The 24535-nt window shown below is 42.8% G+C and overlaps 1 protein-coding gene across 3 annotated transcripts in view; it reads left to right on the forward strand.

Annotated features, from left to right (window-relative positions):
• The window catches only part of LOC149450734 (nuclear body protein SP140-like protein), a 42512-nt gene extending 20725 nt beyond the window's left edge, over nt 1-21787 (forward strand). For 2 of the 3 annotated variants that reach the window (XM_089691586.1, XM_089691587.1), the window contains exons 10-12: nt 2901-3014; nt 6585-6727; nt 14434-17376. In XM_089691586.1, the coding sequence (XP_089547712.1) occupies nt 2901-3014; nt 6585-6727; nt 14434-14493 (317 nt within the window). In that variant the 3' untranslated portion in view covers nt 14494-17376. The other variant, XM_089691588.1, reaches the window with a different exon arrangement.
• Nucleotides 21788-24535: the final 2748 nt, after the last annotated feature.

Genomic DNA, 24535 nt, shown 5'->3' on the forward strand with positions numbered 1-24535 from the left:
ATCCTGTCTAAACTGGCCCTAGTATGTGTATGTATGAATGTGAGTTAGAGATCTTAGATTGTACGCCCCTTGAGGGTTAGGGACTGATGTGAATGTACAATATATGTATAGGGCTGCATAAATTGATGGCGCTATATAAGTACTTGAAATAAATAATGTGGAGGTTGCACAAGTCCTAGAGGAGGCCAGCATTTGAGAAGTAGTGTCATGTAACTTGAGCTAAGCATAGTCTAGCACAGCAATGGGCAAACTACGGCCCGCGGGCCGTATACGGCCCGGCGGACCTTTTAATCCAGCCCGCGGAGCTAGGCTCCCGCTAGGCTCCTCTCACAGTCCGCCCTGAAGACCGGTGTAGCATGAAAATCTGTCTCCTATGAGGATCTGTCTCCCTCGACGTATCTGCGCATGTGCCGGAGATCGCCGATCGGCTACTAATGCCTGAAACTGGCACATGCGCAGATACGTCGAGGGGGACAGATCCTCATAGGAGACAGATTTTCATGCTACACCGGAACGGCGCGGGAACACAGCGAGAGGAACGCGCGGAGCAAAGGTAAGTGAATTCACACAGGGGGGACTTGGGGACTTAATATGGGGGATGAATTAATATGGGGAATGAATTACTATAGGGGGGATGAATTACTATAGGGGGGATGAATTACTATGGGGGATGAATTACTATATGGGGGATGAATTACTATGGGGGATGAATTACTATGGGGGATGAATTACTATATGGGGGATTAATTACTATGGGGGATGAATTACTATGGGGGATGAATTACTATATGGGGGATGAATTACTATATGGGGGATGAATTACTAAGGGGGATGAATTACTATGGGGGGTGAATTACTATGGGGAATGAATTACTATATGGGGGATTAATTACTATATGGGGGATGAATTACTATGGGGGATGAATTACTATATGGGGGATGAATTACTATATGGGGGATGAATTACTATATGGGGAGGAATTACTATGGGGGATGAATTACTATATGGGGGATGAATTACTATGGGGGATGAATTACTATATGGGGGATGAATTACTATGGGGGATGAATTACTATGGGGGATGACTTACTATATGGGGGATTAATTACTATGCTTACTATGGGGGAATATTACTATACTTACTATGGATGACACATACACATCATTCATCTACTCTTGGTCCGGCCCCCGGGTCCAATATATGAACCCATTGCGGCCCTCAAGTCAAAAAGTTTGCCCACCCCTGGTCTAGCAGCTTACATGTAAGCATTTCCTGTTTCCCACAAAGTAACATGTCCTGGTATGATGGGCAGATATCATGCCTACCCCTTTTGTAGTAGCAAGAAAGAATGCTGTTGAAGACATCAAAGCATAGAATGCTGCAGGTATGGATGGTGGTGTGCAGTTCTGTGGCAGTCAAAGGTTCCATTCCCAGGAGAAGCAGGACATTTTCCTCCTGAGTTTCGGCCTAGCAACACCATGGAGCACAGAGCTATTATTTTAAGATGCATGTTTATCCATGCTAAAAGGATGGAGGAGAAGGGTTGAGGGATATTTAAAGCTTATATTAAAACAGAACCTATAATAATATTGTAGCACTACCCCCTTAGGAGTTGCTAGAAGTTTTGTGTCCCCCTATAGTCCTGGACAGCCAGGCATCATACATTTTCACAAAGAGCTTTTCAGAAATCAGTCCTTCAGCTTTTGTTTTGTTGTTTTATTTAGGGGATTTGAACTGGGATAGGGTTAGGGGTGTACAGGATGCCAAAGGATACTGACAAACTAAGGACAACTTCCTGGAACTATTTACATCTCCTTAGTGTACCACCGCAGACCCTAGATGAACTTCTCCTCTTTATCCAGAAATCTGGAGGTATCCCTAAGCAGGGTGTCCGTTTCCTGTCACCTTAAGAGGTAAACAGTCACTGATAGGTGACTAATCTGGTTTTAAACCAGAGTGCTCCTTCCCCTATCCACCCAGGGGGTGTAGGTATACTCACTCAGATCCTCTCCTGTACCGTTTGTGGGTTGGTGACCGCTACCAGGCCTATCAGTTGGGCTGCTCCTTCCCTACCATACAGGTGGTCCTCTCTCAGGGGGCGGTGAGCTCTGAGCTTTTCTCCTTTCCAGCTCCAGGCCTGCAGGTAGGCCTCATCCCACTGGGCCTCTTCGCAGCCTCCTTCCTTCAACCTCAGATCTTCCTCTCTCTATCTTCCACCTAAACTCTCTTCCAAGCTCTCCTCCAACTGAGCAGGCTCCAACACTTTTGAGGGCGTCTAGCCCCTTGCCAACCTCTTGTTGGGAATTGGCTAGGATCCCTCATAAGTGCAACCAGCCTCTCCTCAGATCCACCAACTCCCTCTAGAGCCTTCCTCCAAAAGCTCCAGAGCAGGGGGAAATTCCAGAGGGGCTGGCCTGCAGAGCCTCTCAGCCCTGACCACAATTTGACCTTCTGACTACACTCAGCCTTCCTCACTGACAATCAAGAGTCTAGCTCCCCCTAGCTTAACTAGGAGGGTGCTGAAATATGAATATAGATGTATTGTGTTGGAGGGACATAGACTTGCAGACACGTATTAACATTTGTAGACTTTGACACAGAATAGGACACATACCCAAGTAAAATTATGCTGTATTGATACTATGAAAATTAAGGCCTACATCAAAACCCCTTACAAGGACAATTTGATCAAAGTACCTGGGAGCAAAAGAAACAATGTGCATGGCCTACTTGTATAAGTGTAATGTAGAGAGGGGGGAGGGGAGTGTTATGAACATACCAATATATTTACTTGATTTTTTTAATTTCGTGTCCTTATATAGCACTATTAAAGCACTATATAGCATTATTTAAGCAATAAAAATGACCATTGTTATTCCATATCCTACTTTAATACAGATGCTAAGAATGTTAAAGTCAGACTGGAGTATCCCAAACAAATCTTCAATGATGAATTTCCTGTGAGATGTGGTGACAAGAAGGGGACCTTCATGAGAGAACACTGGGATGGAGGTAAATGTTTTAGAATGGTGTTCTCTCTGGTGTAATAACTACTCCTTTATATAGCACTTACAGGAGCCGCTGTTGATTAGGATCTTTGGTCCCAGATTCTCGACCTTCCCAGCAATGCCAAACCCTCTGACACACCAAGGCTGGGAAGGAATATTTATTGCAACAATAATTCAGAAAACAATGAATGGAAAATGGCAATAAACACTTCAAGTATGTGAAACCATTGTAAATGAATGTATAAAATTGCTATTAAACAAGCAGACCATTAAATGACCCCTAATCCCTATGGAAGGTCCTGTCTAGAGGGCAAAGCTATGACAATGGTCCAGCTATCTTTTTTAAATCCTTCCCTGCTGGCCAGCACATTGGGGCCCAAAGCTGTTGCTGGAGTCCCCAGATAAAGTTCCTTCATACCATAGCATAGGTACCTGGACTGTGTCCCAAGAAAACAATACTATTCCTCTTTAATAGGGTGTAGTGGGTTTTAGCTAGTGGCTTCTCACCCACTCTTGGGGATACAGGAACCAGTTTCCCTTGGGGGAGGAGGAGAAGCCAGTTGCACTTCAGGAGGAGACACATAAGGATCAGTTTCAACTATAAGCCCTCCTGTTCATCAGGTTCCTGGGCCTCCCTGAGAACTGATGGGGCTGTGCCACCATGCAGGCTTATCAATAGCCCTGATCAAGAGTAAATGTTCTGGAAACGCTTCATTATGTTTTTCTTTTCCAATCATTTTTATTAAGGACATAAAATATACAAGTATAAAGCAGTAAAGCAAAGTGCTGGTACATGATAGTGTTATTGACATACATCACTGATCACAAGGGTACTGCTGTAAAGGAATTTTGGGATGTGACTATATTCCCTGATAACAAAAAATTAAACATGATCCAAAGAGGAGCTGCATGACCAGGGATTGCTCTCAGCTAGGATGAGGGGTCGCCCCAGCCCTTGGTTGATCACAGTAGCTAGTTTTTGTGTTGGCATACACAGCCTTCAAATAGGGAGTAGGATCCATGACAACCAACCAGCGATCCAACATCTCTCCTCAAACTATCAAAAAGTTTATTAAGTTGAGAAAAGGGAAGAGGACAAAGTAGGAAAGAGGTAAGAGGTAAAAGAAGAAAAGAAAAAGAAACAGCGAGCCTCCCCTATAGCAATAAGAAGTTTGCCTCAAATTGGACGAGGCAGGCCCCATCAGGTAAGTGATCCAGGGGTCCCAGAATTTTTGAAATCGGGGCAGCTTGTCCTGCACATTGGCAACGAGGCATTTAGCATTATCCAGGACAATTTATTCTATAAGCGGTCACAAGTTAGCGCATGAGATTTCCAAAATCTTGCAATGGTTATTCTAGCTGCTGTAAAAATTAAAACTATGAGGTGTTGATGGGTCTCGGGGCTCCCACCACAGGGTGTAAGGGGGGGGAATGTCGTGTGGACTTAGTAAGATTAGTCCCTGTGAGGGAACAGATATAATTGTAGGTGTGGATCCAGAATCTGCGAACTTTTGGGCACACCCACTATACACGATACACAGTTCCCTCTTGGACGCACCCTCAAAAACACAGAGAGGAGGCTCCTGGAGCCAACTGGGCAATTCTAGCGGGGACCATGTACCATCTCATTAGTACTTTGCAATTGGCCTCTATTAGGGAAGTGTTTATAATAGATTTTGCAGCTCTTTGTGCCAGTCTATGCCACTCTGCAGGGTCTAAGACCTCCTGTGCCACTTCATTATGTTTTTAAATAACCTAAATACTTACCGATGCCCATTTTATTCATGATTTATTATTTGTTAAAACTCTAAATTGTTTTGATGATCTCACTGAAAGAAAAGCTAAATTTTCTCCCTTGAACTCATCAGAAGTATTAGCTGCACACATTCCCTGTGCATAGATCTGTTTATATCTGTAGAAAGACCTACAGGTCCAGAGAGATAAATAAGAATATATGTTGAAATGTGCACATTAAGGGGTCTAATCATTTTTTTTAAATACTATGCGAATGTCTTAAACTTTTGCACATCTGTCATGAATATTCTCTATAATTTGCCTAATGCATTTTTTTTCCCATGATCATCAGCTCCATCTAGTGTCCATAATGCAGAGTTTTCCTGATTGAGGTATTTCAGGAAAATACTTCATTATGGCCCTAGATAGAGCTTTCATAGGAAATAAGTCTATTAGGCAAATTATGAGGATTATTTGTGACAGCTGTATGAATGCTGGAGACTTTCTTTTATAAATAGATCCCTAAGTGACATGTAGCAGTGAATGGGTTTCTACTGGGTCTCAGCTAACACTGCCTAAAAATGTTCAGTACTATCCCAAATTCTACATTTTCTGGTACTTCCCAGTTATAGCATATCTATTTTTTTTTTAAATGACCGGAGTGTAGAGGTGTGCAATTAGTTTAGTTATGGATCAAAATTTGGACAACATTTTCATTATTCGGAGATTCGGATGTATCCGAATTTCCAAATCACAATAGTAACGAATTTCAATGCAGTAGAAATAAAGTATAAAAAAAAAAATTATCCGAATTTGAAAATGAATTTGAATTCAAAATGGAAACATATTGCAATAAATACAGTAAAGTATAAAAGTGAAATAAGATGATGATTCCTACTCAGGCTGTCTTATAAAATAGAATAAGAAAGATTAGAATAGAATATAATAGAATAGATTAGAATAGAATAAAACAGAACAGAATACAATAAAACAGAATAGATTAGAATACAAAAGAATATAAAGTAAAGGAATAGAAAAGAAAAGAATATAATGTAAAAGAATAAAATAGAGTAAAATAGACTAGAAAAGAATAGAGGATAAAAGAACAGAATAGAGTAGACAATAAAAAAATAGAACAAAAAATAGAGTGGAAGAAAATATGATAGAATAAAATATAATAAATATAGCCATCGTCCAAAATTCTAATTAGAATTTCGAATTCAAATTTAGTATTTGAATTTCAATTTTTGAATCAATTCGAAAATAACGAACATACAAAACGAATTTGAATATACAAAACAATATCAGGAAATGAATCAGTCTAACATAACGAATATGACTAAATGAATTTATTAACTTAACGAACGAATCTGAAACAAAACAAATTTTTCCATCCGTCATGCACATTTCTAGTGGGCTGGGTAGTATGCTGCCGCATTGCCTTTAATACCGAAAATGACACTATACAATATCCTTACTCTCCAAAAATAATCCATACACATCTTTACTTAGTGGCCCTGTAATCTATTTCCCCCTCACTTCTGTTTGTTTGAAACAAGCAATGCGTGTTAGTTGTGGTCAAGTAGACTGCTCTATGCTCACTACACATCCCACAGGTCATCAGGAGGGAGCAAGAGAAGGTATCTACATTCCTACATACAGTGGGAACGTGGAGAACAAACAAAGCCAGGAAGTCAGTTTTAAGCAGCAGGAACAGAGAGTTTCTCTGTGCTGGCACTGCCCAATCAGAATTGATCTGATCCATCTTGGAAGATAAGCAGAAAAAAAAGGGAGAAAAGCGTCATTGTTATCTGTGTGTCTTCCTGTTTCCAATATGTAGAACCCAGTATTGACAAATGCATCAAATGCGACGGAAAAATGTTTACTGTGATCAAGTTTGAAAAATATGGAGGAAAAGAGTGCACCAAGAACTGGAAGAAAAGCATTTTCTATGGCAGGATCCCAATGGAAAAGCTATTCCAGGTATGGTGATATGCTAATAGAAACTCTACAAAATCCCCAATTCAGTGAAAACTACATTATTTACTTCTGCCTTCCTTTATTGTTAAAAACTACTTATTAGAGGCATTGTTGTAAACGGCATTAAAGCAAGATCCAGCAATGCAAAGGAAACTACAAGTTACAAACTGAAAGAGCTCTTAATCATAACAAGAGAATGAGTCCTGGATCAGTGTTTGTGAACAATACACATCATTTCTATATAGTTCACGGCTTCAAATATCACCTCTACGCCGATGACACGTAAATTTACCTCTCCACCCCTCGCCTCACCCCTTCAGTCTCCGCCCGTATCACCCACCTACTGAACGACATATCAGACTGGATGTCGCTCCATTTCCTCAAATTGAACTTTTCCAAAACCGAGCTCCTGATTTTCCTCCCAGCCCGTGCCCCCCACCCTCTCCATCGCGACCAACAACGCCACCATCAGTCCCACCCCGCAAGCCAAAGTCCTAGGTGTCACTCTAGACTCAAACCTGTCCTTCCAACCCCATGTCCAATCATTGGCAAACTCATGCAGGCTCCACCTCCACAACATCTCCAAAATACGTTTGTTCCTAACCCCAGACACTACTAAACAACTCGTTCACTCCCTTATTATCTCACGTCTGGACTACTGCAGCTCCCTTCTCACCGGCCTACCTCATCACAGACTATCCCCGCTTCAGTCTATCCTGAACTCAGCAGCCAGACTCATCCACCTTACCAACCACTCCGCATCTACCATCCCCCTCTGTCATTCCCTCCATTGGCTCCCAATTGCCCAACGCATAAAATTCAAACTACTAACACAGACATACAAAGTCATTCATAACGCTGCTCCAAACTACCTCAACGGCCTGATACCCAAATACCACCCAACCCGTACTCTTCGCTCCTCACAAGACCTCCTACTTTCTAGCTCCATGGTCTCCTCCTCCCACGCCCAACTGCAGGACTTCCCCCATCCTCTGGAACTCACTACCCCAATCCATCAGACTGTCACCTACCCTCCTTACCTTTAGGTGCACCCTGAAAACCCATCTCTTCAGGGAAACCTACCCCGCCCTCACCTAACATCCGATCTCCTCCACTCCTCCTACCACTCCATCCCCCACAGCCACTTCCTCCTGTACCACTATCCTCTCCCTCCTTGATTGTAAGCTCGAAAGAGCAGGGCCCTTGAACACCTCATGTTTTGTTCTGTCACTGTATTGTCTCATGTTCTGTTACCCATTATAATGTACAGCGCTGAGCAAACCTTTTAGCGCTATATAAACACTGTATAATAAAAATAATATAACATCAGGACAACCTTTAGGGTGGGGGTTGACAACCCATCAACCACGAGCTACCTGTCGACCGCCAACAGGTGACAGATAGATTACAAAGTCATCCCCCTGTTGCCGACCTGGTCTTTTTCCCCGGAGCTCAAGAGCAGCCAATACGCATACTCACCCAATTCAATGCTGCAGAGGCAGTCCCTGCCCCTTACATGCGGCTCTTCCTCTGTTGTGTGCTCATATGCTCATAACCTCCGGCCCTCCTCCCCAATTCAAGTGATACCATGTAGGAGAGGTTTGGCGGCAGGGATCAGTGCCACTGCACCTTCCCTGCACCACTCTGCATTACAAAACAACGTCTGAGCCCTCCTAACACTCTAGCACTCCTGATGCCCCAGCACAATGCTCACCTGACCCCACAGTACCATTCCCTCCTGACCCCTAGCACCATGCCCTCCTGTCCCCCCAATGCCATGTCCTCTTGAAACCCCAGCCTTTTTGATACCCCCTGTATTGTTCCCTCCTAATCTCCCAGTACCGTGCTCTCCTAACCTCCAGTACTCTGCTCTGCTGACCCCCCAGTACCGTGCTCTCCTAACATCCAGTACTCTGCTCTGCTGACCCCCCAGTACCGTGCTCTCCTAACCTCCAGTACTCTGCTCTGCTGACTCCCCAGTACTGTGCTCTCCGGACCCCCTGCAGTGCCCTTCTGAACCTTCGAACCATGCTCTATGGATCCCCCTGCACCATGCTCTCCTGTCCTACAAACTACTGACCCCTGAACGCTGCCCTACATCATACTGACCTCTGTACCCTGCCCTACATATTACTGGCCTTTGAACACTGCTCTACATCCTACTGACCTCTGTACACTGCTCTACATCCTACTGACCTCTGTACACTGCACTACATATTACTGACCTCTGTATAATTTCCTACATCCTACTGACATCTGTACAATTTCCTACATCCTACTGACCTCTGTACGCTGCCCTACACCCTACTGACCTCTGTGCACTGCCCTACATCCTACTGACCTCTGTACACTACCCTACACCCTACTGACCTCTGTACACTGCCCTACATACTACTGACCTCTGTACACTGCCCTACACCCTACTGACTTCTGTGCACTGCCCTACACCCTACTGACCTCTGTACACCGCCCTACATATTACTGGCCTTTGTACACTGCTCTACATCCTACTGACCTCTGTACCCTGCCCTACATATTACTGGTCTTTGAACACTGCTCTACATCCTACTGACCTCTGTACACTGCCTTACATATTACTGACCTCTGTACAATTTCCTACATACTACTGAACTGTGTGCACTGCCTTACACCCTACTGACCTCTGTACACTGCCCTACAAACTACTGATCCCTGTACACTACCCTACATCATACTGACCTCTGTGCACTGCCCTACATCCTACTGACCTCTGTGCACTGCCCTACACCCTACTGTCCTCTGTACACTGCCCTACATCCTACTGACCTCTGTACACTGCCCTACATCCTACTGACCCCTGCACACTGCCCTACATATTACTGACCTCTGTAAAATTTCCTACATCCTAATGACCTCTGTACACTGCTCTTTATCCTATTGACCTCTGTATGCTGCCCTACATACTACGTGTACTGGCCAGAAATCAGTGCAGATAGCCAGGCCTGAAACTAGTCAAGAATATCATCCTGCAGAACCAGATGTTCTGATTTCATAAGAAACTTTGGCATTAGACTTGTGGGGGTGACCAATTACTCCCCAGACATGAAAAAAATTGTGAATGAAAGTGAACACCGAGTTTCTCACTGAAGCTAACTTTTACAATAGGCTAAGTTTTTATATTTTTACAGTGACATTAGTTTTAGTAGATTTTTTTTTAGGTTTTCTTCATGCTGTGTTAACTTTTTATGGGGGGCTTGCTAGATAATTTCTTTTTAAATAGATCTTTGATTTCTTCAATGTTGTCCATACTCAAAGGTTGCCTACCCCTGCTTTAGGAGAACTCCATGAAGCAGGGCAGAAAATAAGCACAGGGCATAAATTACACCACTTAAAGGATTACAAAAAATGTAATTTTTTTTTTTTCAAAAAATATTTTATTAATATAAGAATAGACAAGATAGCATATAGAGCAGTGGTTCTCAACCTTTCTAACACCGCGACCCCATAATACAGTTCCTCATGTTGTGGTGACCCCCAACCATAAAATTATTTTCGTTGCTACTTCATAACTGTAATTTTGCAGTAGGAGGAATAGTGCCCCATCATTGGTATCAGTGGGAGGAATAGTGCCCCGTCATTGGTGTCAGTGGGAGGAATAGTGCCCCATCATTGGTGTCAGTGGGAGGAATAGTGCCCCTTCATTGGTGTCAGTGGGAGGAATAGTGCCCCGTCATTGGTGTCGGTGGGAGGAATAGTGCCCCGTCATTGGTGTCGGTGGGAGGAATAGTGCCCCGTCATTGGTGTCGGTGGGAGGAATAGTGCCCCGTCATTGGTGTCGGTGGGAGGAATAGTGCCCCGTCATTGGTGTCGGTGGGAGGAATAGTGCCCCGTCATTGGTGTCGGTGGGAGGAATAGTGCCCCGTCATTGGTGTCAGTGGGAGGAATAGAGCCCCATCATTGGTGTCAGTGGGAGGAATAGAGCCCCATCATTGGTGTCAGTGGGAGGAATAGTGCCCCATCATTGGTGTCAGTGGGAGGAATAGTGCCCCATCATTGGTATCAGTGGGAGGAATAGTGCCCCATCATTGGTATCAGTGGGAGGAATAGTGCCCCATCATTGGTATCGGTGGGAGGAATAGTGCTCCATCATTGGTGTCGGTGGGAGGAATAGTGCTCCATCATTGGTGTCAGTGGGAGGAGGAATAGTGCTCCATCATTGGTATCAGTGGGAGGAGGAATAGTGCCCCATCATTGGTGTCAGTGGGGGGAGGAATAGTGCCCCATCATAGGTGTCAGTGGGGGGAGGAATAGTGCCCCATCATAGGTGTCAGTAGGGGGAATAGTGCCCCATCATTGGTATCAGTGGGGGGAGGAATAGTGCCCCATCATAGGTATCGGTGGGGGGAGGAATAGTGCCCCATCCTTGGTGTCAGTGGGGGGATGAATAGTGCCCCATCCTTGGTGTCAGTGGGGGGAGGAATAGTGCCCCATCCTTGGTGTCAGTGGGGGGAGGAATAGTGCCCCATCCTTGGTGTCATTTGGGGGAGGAATAGTGCCCCATCATTGGTATCGGTGGGAGGAATAGTGCTCCATCATTGGTGTCGGTGGGAGGAATAGTGCTCCATCATTGGTGTCAGTGGGAGGAGGAATAGTGCTCCATCATTGGTATCAGTGGGAGGAGGAATAGTGCCCCATCATTGGTGTCAGTGGGGGGAGGAATAGTGCCCCATCATAGGTGTCAGTGGGGGGAGGAATAGTGCCCCATCATAGGTGTCAGTAGGGGGAATAGTGCCCCATCATTGGTATCAGTGGGGGGAGGAATAGTGCCCCATCATAGGTGTCAGTAGGGGGAATAGTGCCCCATCATTGGTATCAGTGGGGGGAGGAATAGTGCCCCATCATAGGTGTCAGTAGGGGGAATAGTGCCCCATCATTGGTATCAGTGGGGGGAGGAATAGTGCCCCATCATAGGTGTCAGTGGGGGGAGGAATAGTGCCCCATCCTTGGTGTCAGTGGGGGGATGAATAGTGCCCCATCCTTGGTGTCAGTGGGGGGATGAATAGTGCCCCATCCTTGGTGTCAGTGGGGGGAGGAATAGTGCCCCATCCTTGGTGTCAGTGGGGGGAGGAATAGTGCCCCATCCTTGGTGTCATTTGGGGGAGGAATAGTGCCCCATCGTTGGTGTCATTTGGGGGAGGAATAGTGCCCCATCGTTGGTGTCAGTGGGAGGAATAGTGTCCCATCGTTGGTGTCAGTGGGAGGAATAGTGCCCCATTATTGGTATTAGTGACACCAATGATGGGGCACTATTCCCACTGACACCAATGATACTTACCTTGCAGACCCCTGCTCCAGCCTGGGCTCGCTCACTCCCTCCCTCTCCCATGGTACCGACACTTACCTGTCTGATGTCTTCCTTCTCCGGCCGCTCTCCTCCTCTTCACTCGCTCGATCTTCGCGGTGCCGCTCGGCTCCTCCTCTCCAAGCTCCACCTCCTTGCCAGTGATTGGCCGCCTGTGTGCCTCTCCTGAGCTACAGTGCCGGCGGCCAATCACAGGCGAGGATTGATCTCGAGGTGTGTCCAGATGACAGGGGCGGCATGTCATCCTGCCCACACCTGGAGACGGCGGTGGCGGCGGCGAGGAGCGGTGTCTCGGTTCCTAAGACCATCGGAAATATGTGTTTTCCGATGGTCTTAGGCGACCCCTGTGGAAGCGTCGTTCGACCCCCAAAGGGGTCGCGACCCCCAGGTTGAGAACCGCTGATATAGAGCATACACAGCTATAAAGCACAGTCAGAACACAGACATGAAACATTACTTTCCGTTTCGCAGACAGGATTTAGTGTAAACCATAATACAAAGCAATGTGGTGTAGAACAATACATCAAGCTTACAATTCAAACCATTGAATACTTAGAGGAAAGTAGGTACAACACTGAATGTGTATGTAGTCTTGTCTTGAGCATCAGCAATGCATAATGATGAGGTGATATGAAGATTAGAGCCTGGAAGGCATTAGATGTTGTTAAAGTCATGGTTTACATGTTTATAGTTTAAGTGTATAATATAGATGAAGTGAGTCCTATCTGTGTGAGGGTGAATGCACTATTTGGTTGGTGAAGGATGACTGATAAGGTGGTATACCAGGTGTGAAAAAGGAGAGAGGTCAGAAAGAAGAACAGCAAGAAAAAGAGATGTAGGCTGAGATAATAGGTGGGAGAAAAACCAGATAAAAAAAAAATGTGGGGGGGGGGGGAATGGGTTGAGTGACAGTGGCGTATATAGGCAATAAAAAGTTAAACTGGGTCACCTCCCCGAGTATTAGCCGAGCCGGAAAAATAATATAGCTTAGTATATGTTACGTGCAAGATCAGACAGTGGGGTAACACATAGATCAGAAACCCCATAAAACATATCATGATATAGCACTACAGCCTATCTTTACGTGCGATAAAAACGTCTTCGATGAACCGGGTATTTCCCAAGGAAACTCAATCCGGGGATCTAGATTGATCATTTACTATTCTGTGATAAGTAGAAGTGGATTTGAAATGACTCCAACATGTCCATGTTTTCCGAAATCTCTCGGGATGTTCCTTAGCTATAGAGACAAAAAATGTAATTTTTTTTATCGCAACTTACCTTTTTTCAGTAAACCAGTAATCACCACATCCCCCATGTAATGCAGATGAACAAAAGGAGATATGTTAAAAGGTCACGACTTAAGTGCCAAGTCAGAAGTTAATTGTCTGAATACAAATTTAATTGAATCAGGTTAATAAAATTGAAAATTAAATTATGGGTTTTATCATATTTATAAAGTATACAATACCTGCCTTTAGCTGGGTGTAAACCATGGCTGCCCCCTTCCACACAGTGGATTAGTGAGTATAGCCACACAGGGACAGAAAATGTGTTTTTTTCAGGATTACTGGGTGAAAATAAAAGGGAAATGAAACAAAAGAAACTAATGCTATAATTATATAACTATCATGTCTAAGCACTGTTAAGTTGCAATAAATTATATTTTTGTTTTGGGGTTTAGGGCTCATTTATACAGGCTTCCCGGGATGGGGCGTTAAAAGCAGGAAGTTGAGCCACTGTTTTACCACCCCCAGAACAATAGGGTGTCAGAGAATTACTGACTGGACCTGGCACCTAGTCAATGGAGGACAAAGGATCTCTGTGAAAGGCCAATTGTTGGGACCTTATTTCAAACTACTGACCATTTAACACTATTCATTGTGTATCAATTGATAGCTTGATACAATTCACTGTGTCCAGGTGAAGTGCTGGAATACTGATGGAGTTTTTTTGCATTTTTATATCCCTATCACTGCTAGAAAAATGTAGCCTCTCTATTTGTCCTGGTGACCATTGTCACTGGAACAGAAAGTGATAGATAAATTAATATTTTACCGTTTTCTCGTCAGAAGGAGGTGAGGGAAAATATTCCAGTGGGAACACCTGTTATATCAATAATCTAACGGTATTTCCTCTCCTGTTAGAGAGACTTGCTCTTAATTTATTTTGTTGAAGAGAGGGGAAATCTCCTCAATGGGACACAACCAACAAAACAACAGAGGCCTTAACCATTCCCTCCTCTATACAAAACTAAGTAAAAAGTTTGGACTTTAGATATACTTTAATAGAAGTGTTTGCTTTACATTAGGACACTTAACCATCTTTAAATGTGTATGTCCAATCACATTATTTTTTTTTTTTGCAGCTCAGTATCCTGAAATTTCCCAGCAACATTAGACGTAAGTGTCTCCCATCACCTGTGTAAAGGTTTTACTACTTCGCACTCCTATCTGGCAAAAGCATGGTGTAGGGGGGTGCTGCTGTAACAAACAGCTGGCTATCTGGAATCAACATAGAAGATAATATGAACCGCCAGCTCATCATGGATCCATCTAATTTAGTCCACATAAAAGTGGTGCATTATATGTATGAAGTAAAAAAACCTTCTGTGTCCTGCTCCCCCCCCCCCCCAATACTTACCTGAGTTCCCTTTCAACGCAGCTATGTGCATGGGAGCCTTGGCTGTCTGGGTCTTTCTCTCCTCATTGGCTGAGACAAAGCAGCAGGAGCCATTGACTCCCACTACTGCTAATCACAGCCAGTGAGGAGAGAGTGGGAAAAGCAGGTCCGAGCTCTATGTGTCTTATGGAGGGCCCCATAATAAATGCCTTGCTATTGGGGACACTGGTCAAGGGGGAGGAATCAGGAACGCTGGCAGGGAACCCGAGAAGAGGAGTCTAGAGCTACACTCATAGGAGCTGCAGGAATACAGTCCAGGTTTCCCCACAATCTTTGCCCCGCATCCAGGAGTCTAGAGCTACACTCATAGGAGCTGCAGGAATACTGTCCAGGTTTCCCCACAATCTTTGCCCCGCAGCCAGGAGTCTAGAGCTACGCTCATAGGAGCTGCAGGTATACTGTCCAGGTTTCCCCACAATCTTTGCCCCGTAGCCAGACACACAGGCTCATTCACATGTTTCTCTAATGCCCAGTCTAGGTGTGTTGTTTTTGTGTTTTTTTGTTTTTTTTTTGGAGAACTTGGATAGGGTTTAGGGAATTAGGTGGAATACTCCAAAGGCAAAGCCTATGTACACTTGAGGACTTGGGTATTCTTCAGGACAAGCTATAATAAAGTCTATGCTTGTAGCAAACAGTAGACATCAGCTTTAAAGTGATAGTAATAGTTAACTGTAACTTCCTTTCTTAGAGCCACGAGAGGAGAGTTTCTGTAAGTATAAGATTATCTGGACAAAGCTCTTCAGGACACCTGCTGGTGTCCCCTTTAACTAGGTCCACAGCTGACTCTCTAGCTCCAGAGGGGTGGCAAAAGCACAAAGGTCCCCAAGACCTTTCAGAAGCGTCTATACTCACTCAAGGCTCAATAACAGCTGGTTGCCTCCTTCCACTTTCCAAGCGACACCTTACTCTGGTGATACCAGACCAGATCTTCAGTACACAGTCCCCCTAAGTCAGCTCTATTTAATTCTAGGTCCTCAGCATCCGGGCCCACAGGTCGCCCACCTAAGGCCTTATGATAGCAGACTTAGCAGCACTGCCTGGTAGGGCAGCGTACCCCCTCTAGGCTGGACTGATCCTATCCAGGAAAGGCTCCTGAGCTTGTGTGCTCACCAAATATATACAGTTACCCAGCATGCCATCAGAGCCTACCTTTCTGGAATAGGCCAGGGCTGTATCAATATTCATGCTGCCATCTACATAGCCCCATATCATCCAGAAACTTCTCAAGCTCTCTGGATGCTCAAGCTCTCAGACTAGCGTCAGCTAAACACACTTAGCACACGTGCGTAGCAGAATGCAGCTTCACTGAGCTGAGTGAGCAAACAAATTGTTTTACAAACAATCACAGCCACACTGACTACAGCATGGCAACTAAATTTACCTATCAAAACACATACTAAATATATCTAAATCTAAGCCTAGAACCTAGAACCTATCTAGGAGCGTGCTACAGTAGGATAGGGGCTACTCTGGGCAAAACCACTGCACAGAGCAGGTAAGTATAATGTGTGTTATTTAAAAAAAAATGAACCTTTAATATCACTTTAAAGATATTCCATCACAACTAGTGTAGGTGCAATGTTTCAGAGCTATGGTGTTGGGGTCCTGTGTGGCCCTGAAACATTGTATTGGCACTAATTGTGATGTGATTGGTTAATGTGTCTGGACTTTATGGTGCGAATCCATGGTGTGCTGGTGACATATATTCACCTCTTAAGATATGACACAAGCTTACGAATTTTGATCGCTTTTCCAGACTCTCCCAGACTCAGGTTCTAGTGAAAGGGCTGTGGTTTTCTATGTCTGTACACTGGCGAGCAGACTTGTGGTAGCTCAAGATGAGTCTTTTTTTTCATGACATCCATCCACATACTATGAGTGTGACAGCGTGACAGACATATTGTTCTTGCTTCTCCATTCGTACCTTGATCGGAACAGGGTCTACAGTCAATGGCAGCTAACTGCCCCCCCCCCCCCCATTCAGACCTGTGTTTTTAACATCTGGCAAAGGGAAGGCTTCTAGCATTGAGGTTGATATACTAAAGGCATATAGGCTGTGCATTTTGCAAGTGCAGTTGCTCCAGAGCTTAGTAAATGAGGTAAAGATTAATTTTGCAAAGAATACTCAATCACGTTAAAAGAAAATAAAAAACAGCATTTTTGTTTGCGCATGACTAAATGATGGAAGTCACCAGAACGTTTGCTCCTTTAGTAAGGTCTGGAGCAACTGCTCTTGCATAGTGCACAGCCTATTTGCCTTTAGTAAATCAACCCAATTACTTTGTTTGCAGCCCTCTACATTAGTTACATCTCTGCATTTATTTACATCTCATAGTCACAAAAGAAAGTCAGTGCTAGAAGACTTTCCTTTAACTGGCACTATGATCACATGTCCAAATAGGAAGCTGGTTGCTTTATGGTGCCTGGAAGCTGCCACTGATCTTACTTTGGTTAAGATCTGAATGGGCCACCAATCCAACAAATCTTTATTGTTTTGTCTGAGGTAGGGGGGCAAATAACCCCATTCCCCCCTGCCTTTATCAGCTGAGTTCTCTACAACTACAGTACTATACAACTGCATGAATTTTTATTTTCATATTTTCAGCTTCAGTATATTTTGTCTTCTTCTTTTATTCAGGGAGACCACTACTATAAAGTTGTTCTGATGTGTACATATACTGAATCTATCTAAATTTACCAGCAGAATTTGTATTACTTGACTTATGATGAAAAGAGGAGTGGAGAACCTGCAGCTTATCTTCTAAGAAACCTGCGGGCAATATTTTATACAATTATTCGGGAAGATCCATATGACCTGATTGGATGTCAGAATTGAAACTAGAGGACATGGTCTTCATATCAGACACCCTCTTTGTCACAGCTATCAAGTAGCAAAGGCATATGCACATGAAATCTTTTATTATTTGGCACACTAAAGTCCACATTACCGGCAAGTATTAGAATATGTGGGACAGTTCCCATGGAACTCTTTGGTAAAGCCCATTGTAAAGTCTAAAACCTTTTATACATTATATTGCCAAAAGTATTGGGACGTCTGCCTTTACACACACATGAACTATAATGGCATCCCAGTCTTCGTCCATAGGGTTCAATATTGAGTTGGCCCACCCTTTGCAGCTATAACAGTTTCTGGGAAGACTGTCCACAAGGTTTAGGTGTGAGTCTATGGGAATGTTTGACCATTCTTCCAGAAGTGCATTTGTGAGGTCAGGCACTGATATCAGATGAGAAGGCCTGGCTCGCAGTCTCCACTCTAATTCATCCCAAATGAGGTCTGGACTCTGTGCAGGCCAGTCAAATTCCTCCACCCAAAACTCACTCATCAATGTATTTATGGACCTTGCTTTGTGCACTGGTACAGTCATGTTGGAACAGGAAGGGACCATCCCCAAACTGTTCCCACAAAGTTGGGAGCATGAAATTGTCCAAAATGTCTTGATATGCTGAGGCCTGCAACTAAGGGGCCAATCCCAACCCCTGAAAAACCCCCCCACACCATAATCTCCCCTCCACCAAACTTTACACTTGGCACAATGCAGTCAGGCAAGTACACTTCTGGCAACCGCCAAACCCAGACACATCCATCAGATTGCCAGACAGAGAAGCGTGGTTTGTCTCTCCATAGAACATGTCTTTACTGCTTTAGAGTCCAGTGGCGGCGTGCTTTACACCACTGCATCCAACGCTTTGCATTGCACTTGGTTATGTAAGGCTTGGATGCAGCTGCTCGGCCATGGAAACCCATTCCATGAAGCTCTCTACATACTCTCTCTACATACTGTTGTTGTGCTAATCTGAATGCCACATGAAGTCTGGAGGTATTTTAGCTATTGACTCTGCAGACAGTTGGTGACTTCTGTGCGCTTGTACTGACCCCGCTCTGTCATTTTACGTGGCCTACCATTTTGTGGCTGAGTTACTGTTGTTCCCAGTTGGTTCCACTTTGTTATAATACCACTAACAGTTGACCGTGGAATATTTAGTAGCAAAGAAATTTCATGCTTGAATTCACTGAGCCCCAGAGAGCGACCCATTCTTTCACAAATGTTTGTAGAAGCAGTCTGCATGCTTAGGTGCTTGATTTTATACACCTGTGAATGGAGGTGATTGGAACACCTGAATCCAATGATTTGGAGGGATATCCCAATACTTTTGGCAATATAATGTATCTATGTGGTCCTCTACGCACACACGTCATGATATGTGACTGATTTAGGCTTATAAATGCCTTAAAGCATATTTTTATTTCAGTGAAAATCCTGCCTACAGCAGCACCCTTCAGCACAAGTGTTCTTACAGGAGAATTCAGCTCTGAATATCCAGGTGGTTTATGACATTATGACAAACTTAGCAGTCCAACAATGCCCTCCAGAGCTTCCATCTTTTCCCAGTCGTCTTTCCATGTTCCATTTGTTTGGCCTCCTAATTGTCCAAGCTGCAATGATGTCACTCCCACACATGTGCATGGGAGTCATATCATTATGGCACACAGCAATGCTGTAAATGTACGACTGGCTTTTGTTGAAGGGACATACTGGAAAACCAGTATATGATCAGTACTTGCAGCTGGTTGCTGTCAGAATACAATAGCTGAGCGGGGAAGATCACCACACTAACATTGCTTGTGTTGGTACGGTGATCTGTCTGGTATATTTTTTTTTTTTCGTTCAACCCCCAGTATGTACCTGGCTTAACTCTGGACATCCTGCTGTAACAGGAAATTGGAGGTAAGCCTTTAAAAATGGATTTTACATTGCAAAAAATCAACACTCAGACATATTACTGTGCAAACGATACAACCCTGAGCTGTTCTTTATGTGAATTACAGAGAATTAATTCCATTAATGGAGAATGTCAAGACTAGGACTTCTGCAGTTTGCTAAGGTAGATGTGAGAGAATATAGTTCTATAGGTTTATGTAGCAGAGGCATTGGGGCAGTGTAGGGTGTTACATGCTTGGTTAGCATGGTATACAGCTAATTTGTATATGCTTCAAGTAAGCATCAGTCATTTAGAAGATTAGCCAGATTGTAAAAAAAAATACTTGCTATTCTCTTATTCTGCATTCAGATGTCACTCTCTTCTTTGAAAGCAACCAATCACTTATGAGAACTAAAGTAGCCTACCTTTTATTTACTATAGCAATCTGTGAAATTGGATGATGTACAAATTTTTCTTCCACCATGCTGTCAATGGAGATTTATTGCTTCATTCTACTGGAAGCCAGGGCCAGAAAATCTAGGACTACTGTCCTCATCTTCATCAAAACACATGACAGTACCTCTGTCTAAGGTCAGCAAAACCACATTCAACAACCCCACCACATACAACTCCACACTATCCCAAAGCCTCCATTGTATATGCTCATAAAACTGCTTCTCCACCCCCAGTCTTAGCAGACCACATTTTTCCAAGTCTGACCAGCATCCATGGTATATGTGCATCACATCAAAGCAAGATATCAAAGTCCATGTATGTGGTCAAAACCAATTGTATTACTTTCCACAAAAGAGATAAAATGCTAAACATATAGATCAGTCAAATTAGGTCAAATGTTATCAATACTAAATAATGGGCTTCAGAAAGGGTGGAACGTTATCACAAATATTGTTGGCTTTATACATATCTTGTTATTTGGGTTTCTGGTTGGTATAATAATGTTTTAGTTAGGATTTTTTAGAAATAAGTTTTTCATTCATCTGTAAAACGTAAATACAATGCAAATACATGAGAAGATGTATATAGAGTATATTACAAGGTATATTTAATACCCCCCTGTTCCCCAAAGGTGCCAATCCTTAACGGGGAGCGGGGGACTAGGCCTTAAAGCAGAACTTCCCCTTTTAGGTGGAGCTCTGCTTTAATTTGCCTGCAGTTTCACGTAAACTTTATCTTTTATGGAGTTGTTGTAGATCCCAGTTTATAAATGTGTAGGAACAAGAAAGTAGTTTCCAATAGACTTTGCTCAATTTTTAAAAAATATTTTACAAAAGCTTACCAGTTTATAAGCAGGGATTTTCTATCTTTTTTATGTTTACTTGTATAAAAGCAGGCTGGACCTTTTTATGAACCTCCTCTGAATCATGAATAATAGATGTAAAGGGGAGCCTGCAGGTCTGACAAGGCCATCTCCTTATTCACTCTGCTGCTCTCATATGCACTGCAACACATCTGACTGGCTTCTATTGCAAGTTAAATTCCTGTACTTATAGTAGTTGCAATTGAAAAATGCCTTTTAATTGCGCTTAATGAACTAATAACTGCATTCATTATTTTTATATCTGTCTGGAGTTCAACTTTGGGTTTACATGTATGTTAATATAATTTGTATTGCTGTTTCGGTACTGTTCACAATAATTTTCCATCCGTATTTATCCAACTTTGATCAGTTTTTTCTGGCTTGCTTATTTCCAGTGCAGGCCACTGAATCACTGATACATTGTGATTTGGTAAGTTCCTATGGACCCCTTACCTATTTACCAGTCACTTCATTTCTAGCCAGTAATCTGCAACAAATAACAAAAGGAACAAATCCTAACAATCATTCATTCTTCCCTCATTGCACCACCAAAAATGGAGTTATTTTTATTAGTTTGTGAGCTGATCACAAAAACAATGGAGTACTACCTGTGATACTTTTTATTTTGTTTGCAGTAAGTTCACTAATACGGATACAATCTCTTTGAGTTGGTCACTGAGATTTTTTCATTAAATCTCTAAAACTAGACAGTACTTTTTGTATGGACCTCAACATTGATTTTCATCATTTTCTTTAAAGTATTCTAGACACAGTAACGTGAATCTATGGTATTCCCATGTAGGGCAAAGCAACAAGTTCAGTTAGCTTCCCCCTTTTCCAACAGTTCATATTGAAGTGATTTTGCTCACGGAGTTGCTTAGCCAATATTTGCTTAATAACAAAAACTAAAAAAAACTTTATATATATATATATATATATATATATACAGTCATGGCCAAAAATATTGCCACTCCTGCATTTGTATCAGATAATGCACCATTTCAGTCCGAAAATTGTTGCAATTACAAATGTTTAGGCATTCTCATGTTTATTTCTTTTGTTTGTATTGGTATGACACAAAAAAGTGGAGAAACAAAAAGCCAAATCTGATACATTCCACGCAAAACCCAAAAAATGGAGTGGACAAATTTATTGCCACCCTCAATTTAATATTTGGTAGTACACCCCTTGGAAAAAATAACTGAAATCAATCGCTTCCTGTAACCATCAATGAGTATTTTACACCTCTCTACTGGAATTTTGGACCACTCTTCTTTCGCCAACTGCTCCAGGTCTCTCAGATTGGAAGGGTTCTTTTACCCAACTGCTGTTTTGAGATCTTTCCACAGGTGCTCTATGGGATGGAGATCTGGACTCATTATTGGCCAGTTCAGTACTCTCCAGCGCTTTGTCTGAAACCACTTCTGGGTGCTTTCTGAAGTGTGTTTTGGGTCATTGTCCTGCTGTAAGATCCATGACCTCTGACGGAGACCCAACTTTCTGACACTGGGCCCTACATTGCACCCCAGGATTCTTTGGCAGTCTTCAGATTTCATAACTTCATGCACACGGTCAAGACATCCAGTGCCTGGAGCAGCAAAGCAACCCCAAAACATCAGTAAACCTCCACCATGTTTGACTGTAGGGATTGTATTCTTCTCCTTTAAGGCCTCATTTATTTTTCTGAAAACAGTAGAATGATGGGGTCTACCAAAAAGCTGTAATTTTTTTTCGGCTATCCACAGCACATTCTCCCAAAATGATTTTGTCTTCCTCAGGTAAGTTTGGCAAACTCCAATCTGGCTTTTTTATGTTTCTGTGTCAGCAGTGGGGTTCTCCTGGGTCTCCTACCATAGCATCCCTTTTCATTCAGATGGCGACGTATAGTGCGAGTTGACACAGTTGTACTTTGTGCCTGAAGGTCAGCTTTAATTTTTCTGAAAGTTGATCGAGGTTCTTTAGTCAATATTCCAACAATCCTTCATTGCAATCTTTAATCAAGTTTTTCTCTTTCATCCACGTCCAGGGAGATTAGCTACAGTGCCCTGGGCTGGGAACGTCTTGACAATGTTGCGCACAGTGGACACAGGAACATTAAGATCTGTTAATTGATACAGGTGAGTTTAATTAGCAATTACAAGAGCATCACAAACTTGGAATGCTATTTCTTACAATTTGAGAAGGTGCCAATAATTTTGGCCAGTCCATTTTTTCATGGAATTTGTCAGATTTGGCTTTTTGTTTCTCCGCTTTTTTGTGTCATACCAATACAAACAAAAGAAATAAACATGAGAATGCCTAAACATTTGTAATTGCAACAATTTTCCGGGTGAAGTCGTACCTTATCTGACAGAAATGGAGGGGTGCCAATATTTTTGGCCATGACAGTATATTTAGACTATTTTACTTGATTTCAGTTAGTGTTATTTGAACCTGTTGCCTTTTTTATGTGCATTTTATAGTTTTTTTGTATGCTGTTACTATAAATGACGTTTTACTTCTGTTCACAGTCTCGTTTTTCTTTCTATAAAAAAAATCTAGGATAATGAGGGTCCATTTTTTGCCACAAGAACAGGTGTAGGATAGTTGAAAGGGGCTCTTGTATTTATTAACAGTCATTTTCATACTATATCTTAGATTGTAAGCTCCAAGGAGCAGGGCCCTCCTAACCCTCTTGTATTGAACTGTATTGCTGCTGTATTGTCTCCCATTACATTGTAAAGCGCTGAGCAGACTGTTGGCGCTATATAAATCCTGTATAATAATATAATAATAATATTGAACAGACAAAATAATGTATCTTTCGTGTTATTTCACCAAAACACCAAATTTTCTCTGAAAACTGATTATTGCCAACATTCAGACTTAATGAAATTGTTTGATTTCACTCATCCTTAGTCAATAAGTCTTTGGTAGGAAAAGTTATGAAAGTTCAAATTTATATTATTATAATTATGCATTCAGACATCCAGTATTGCTATTTGTATTTGTGCTCGATTGCCATTTGTCCATTTAAAAATGTGTTAACATTTTCTTGTTAATTGGACATTTTTCAGTGGTTGTGCTTTAAAACCATGAAGTAATAAATTTATATTTCTATGACTGTGTGTTTTATTTTGTGTTGCAATCCATATGCATTTGATTTTTCAATCTGTTTAACTTGTAATAAGATTGGCTGAAAAAGGTGTCAAGAACACACCTTAGAGATGGTCATTACTCACAATCACAGAGGATTGTAGCTGGACTAACTACGTATATATCTGTCACAAGGCACTGACATGGATGTACAGTAAGGGGTGTATTTACCACAAGGCAAACAAGGCACTTGCCTAGGGTGGCATTTTTCAGGGGGGCAGCGCCTCCCCCCAGAAGAAGGAATGAAAGAAGGAAAACGCACCATGGGAACCAGGTGGGATCCAAGAGTAGTGGAAGGCTCTCCTGGGTGGGGGGCAGGGATGTTGTTGGTCAATGTCAGGCTCTCTCCGTGGGAGGAGGAAGGGGGGGGTTGTGTTGGTGTCCATGGGGTCAGACAATTTTTATTTTGCCTAGGGCAGCACAAAAACTAAATACACCACTGTGTACAGTAGCTGCTTTGTTGCTCGCTTGGCCCAACATCTTGCAAAGCTATGAAGCTGTAGAAGGAGAGAAGCAAAGTATTAGGCTGATTCTAAATAATAACTTATTTGGGAACAATACAGCAGTGCTTCCACTAATACCCACCCCCGCCCCCCAGCGACAGAGAGAAAGA

Source organism: Staurois parvus, unplaced genomic scaffold (genome assembly GCF_062004578.1).
Source record: "Staurois parvus isolate SC_StPar_1 unplaced genomic scaffold, SC_StPar_1.0 ptg000564l, whole genome shotgun sequence".
In the NCBI taxonomy this organism is placed as follows: domain Eukaryota; kingdom Metazoa; phylum Chordata; class Amphibia; order Anura; family Ranidae; genus Staurois; species Staurois parvus.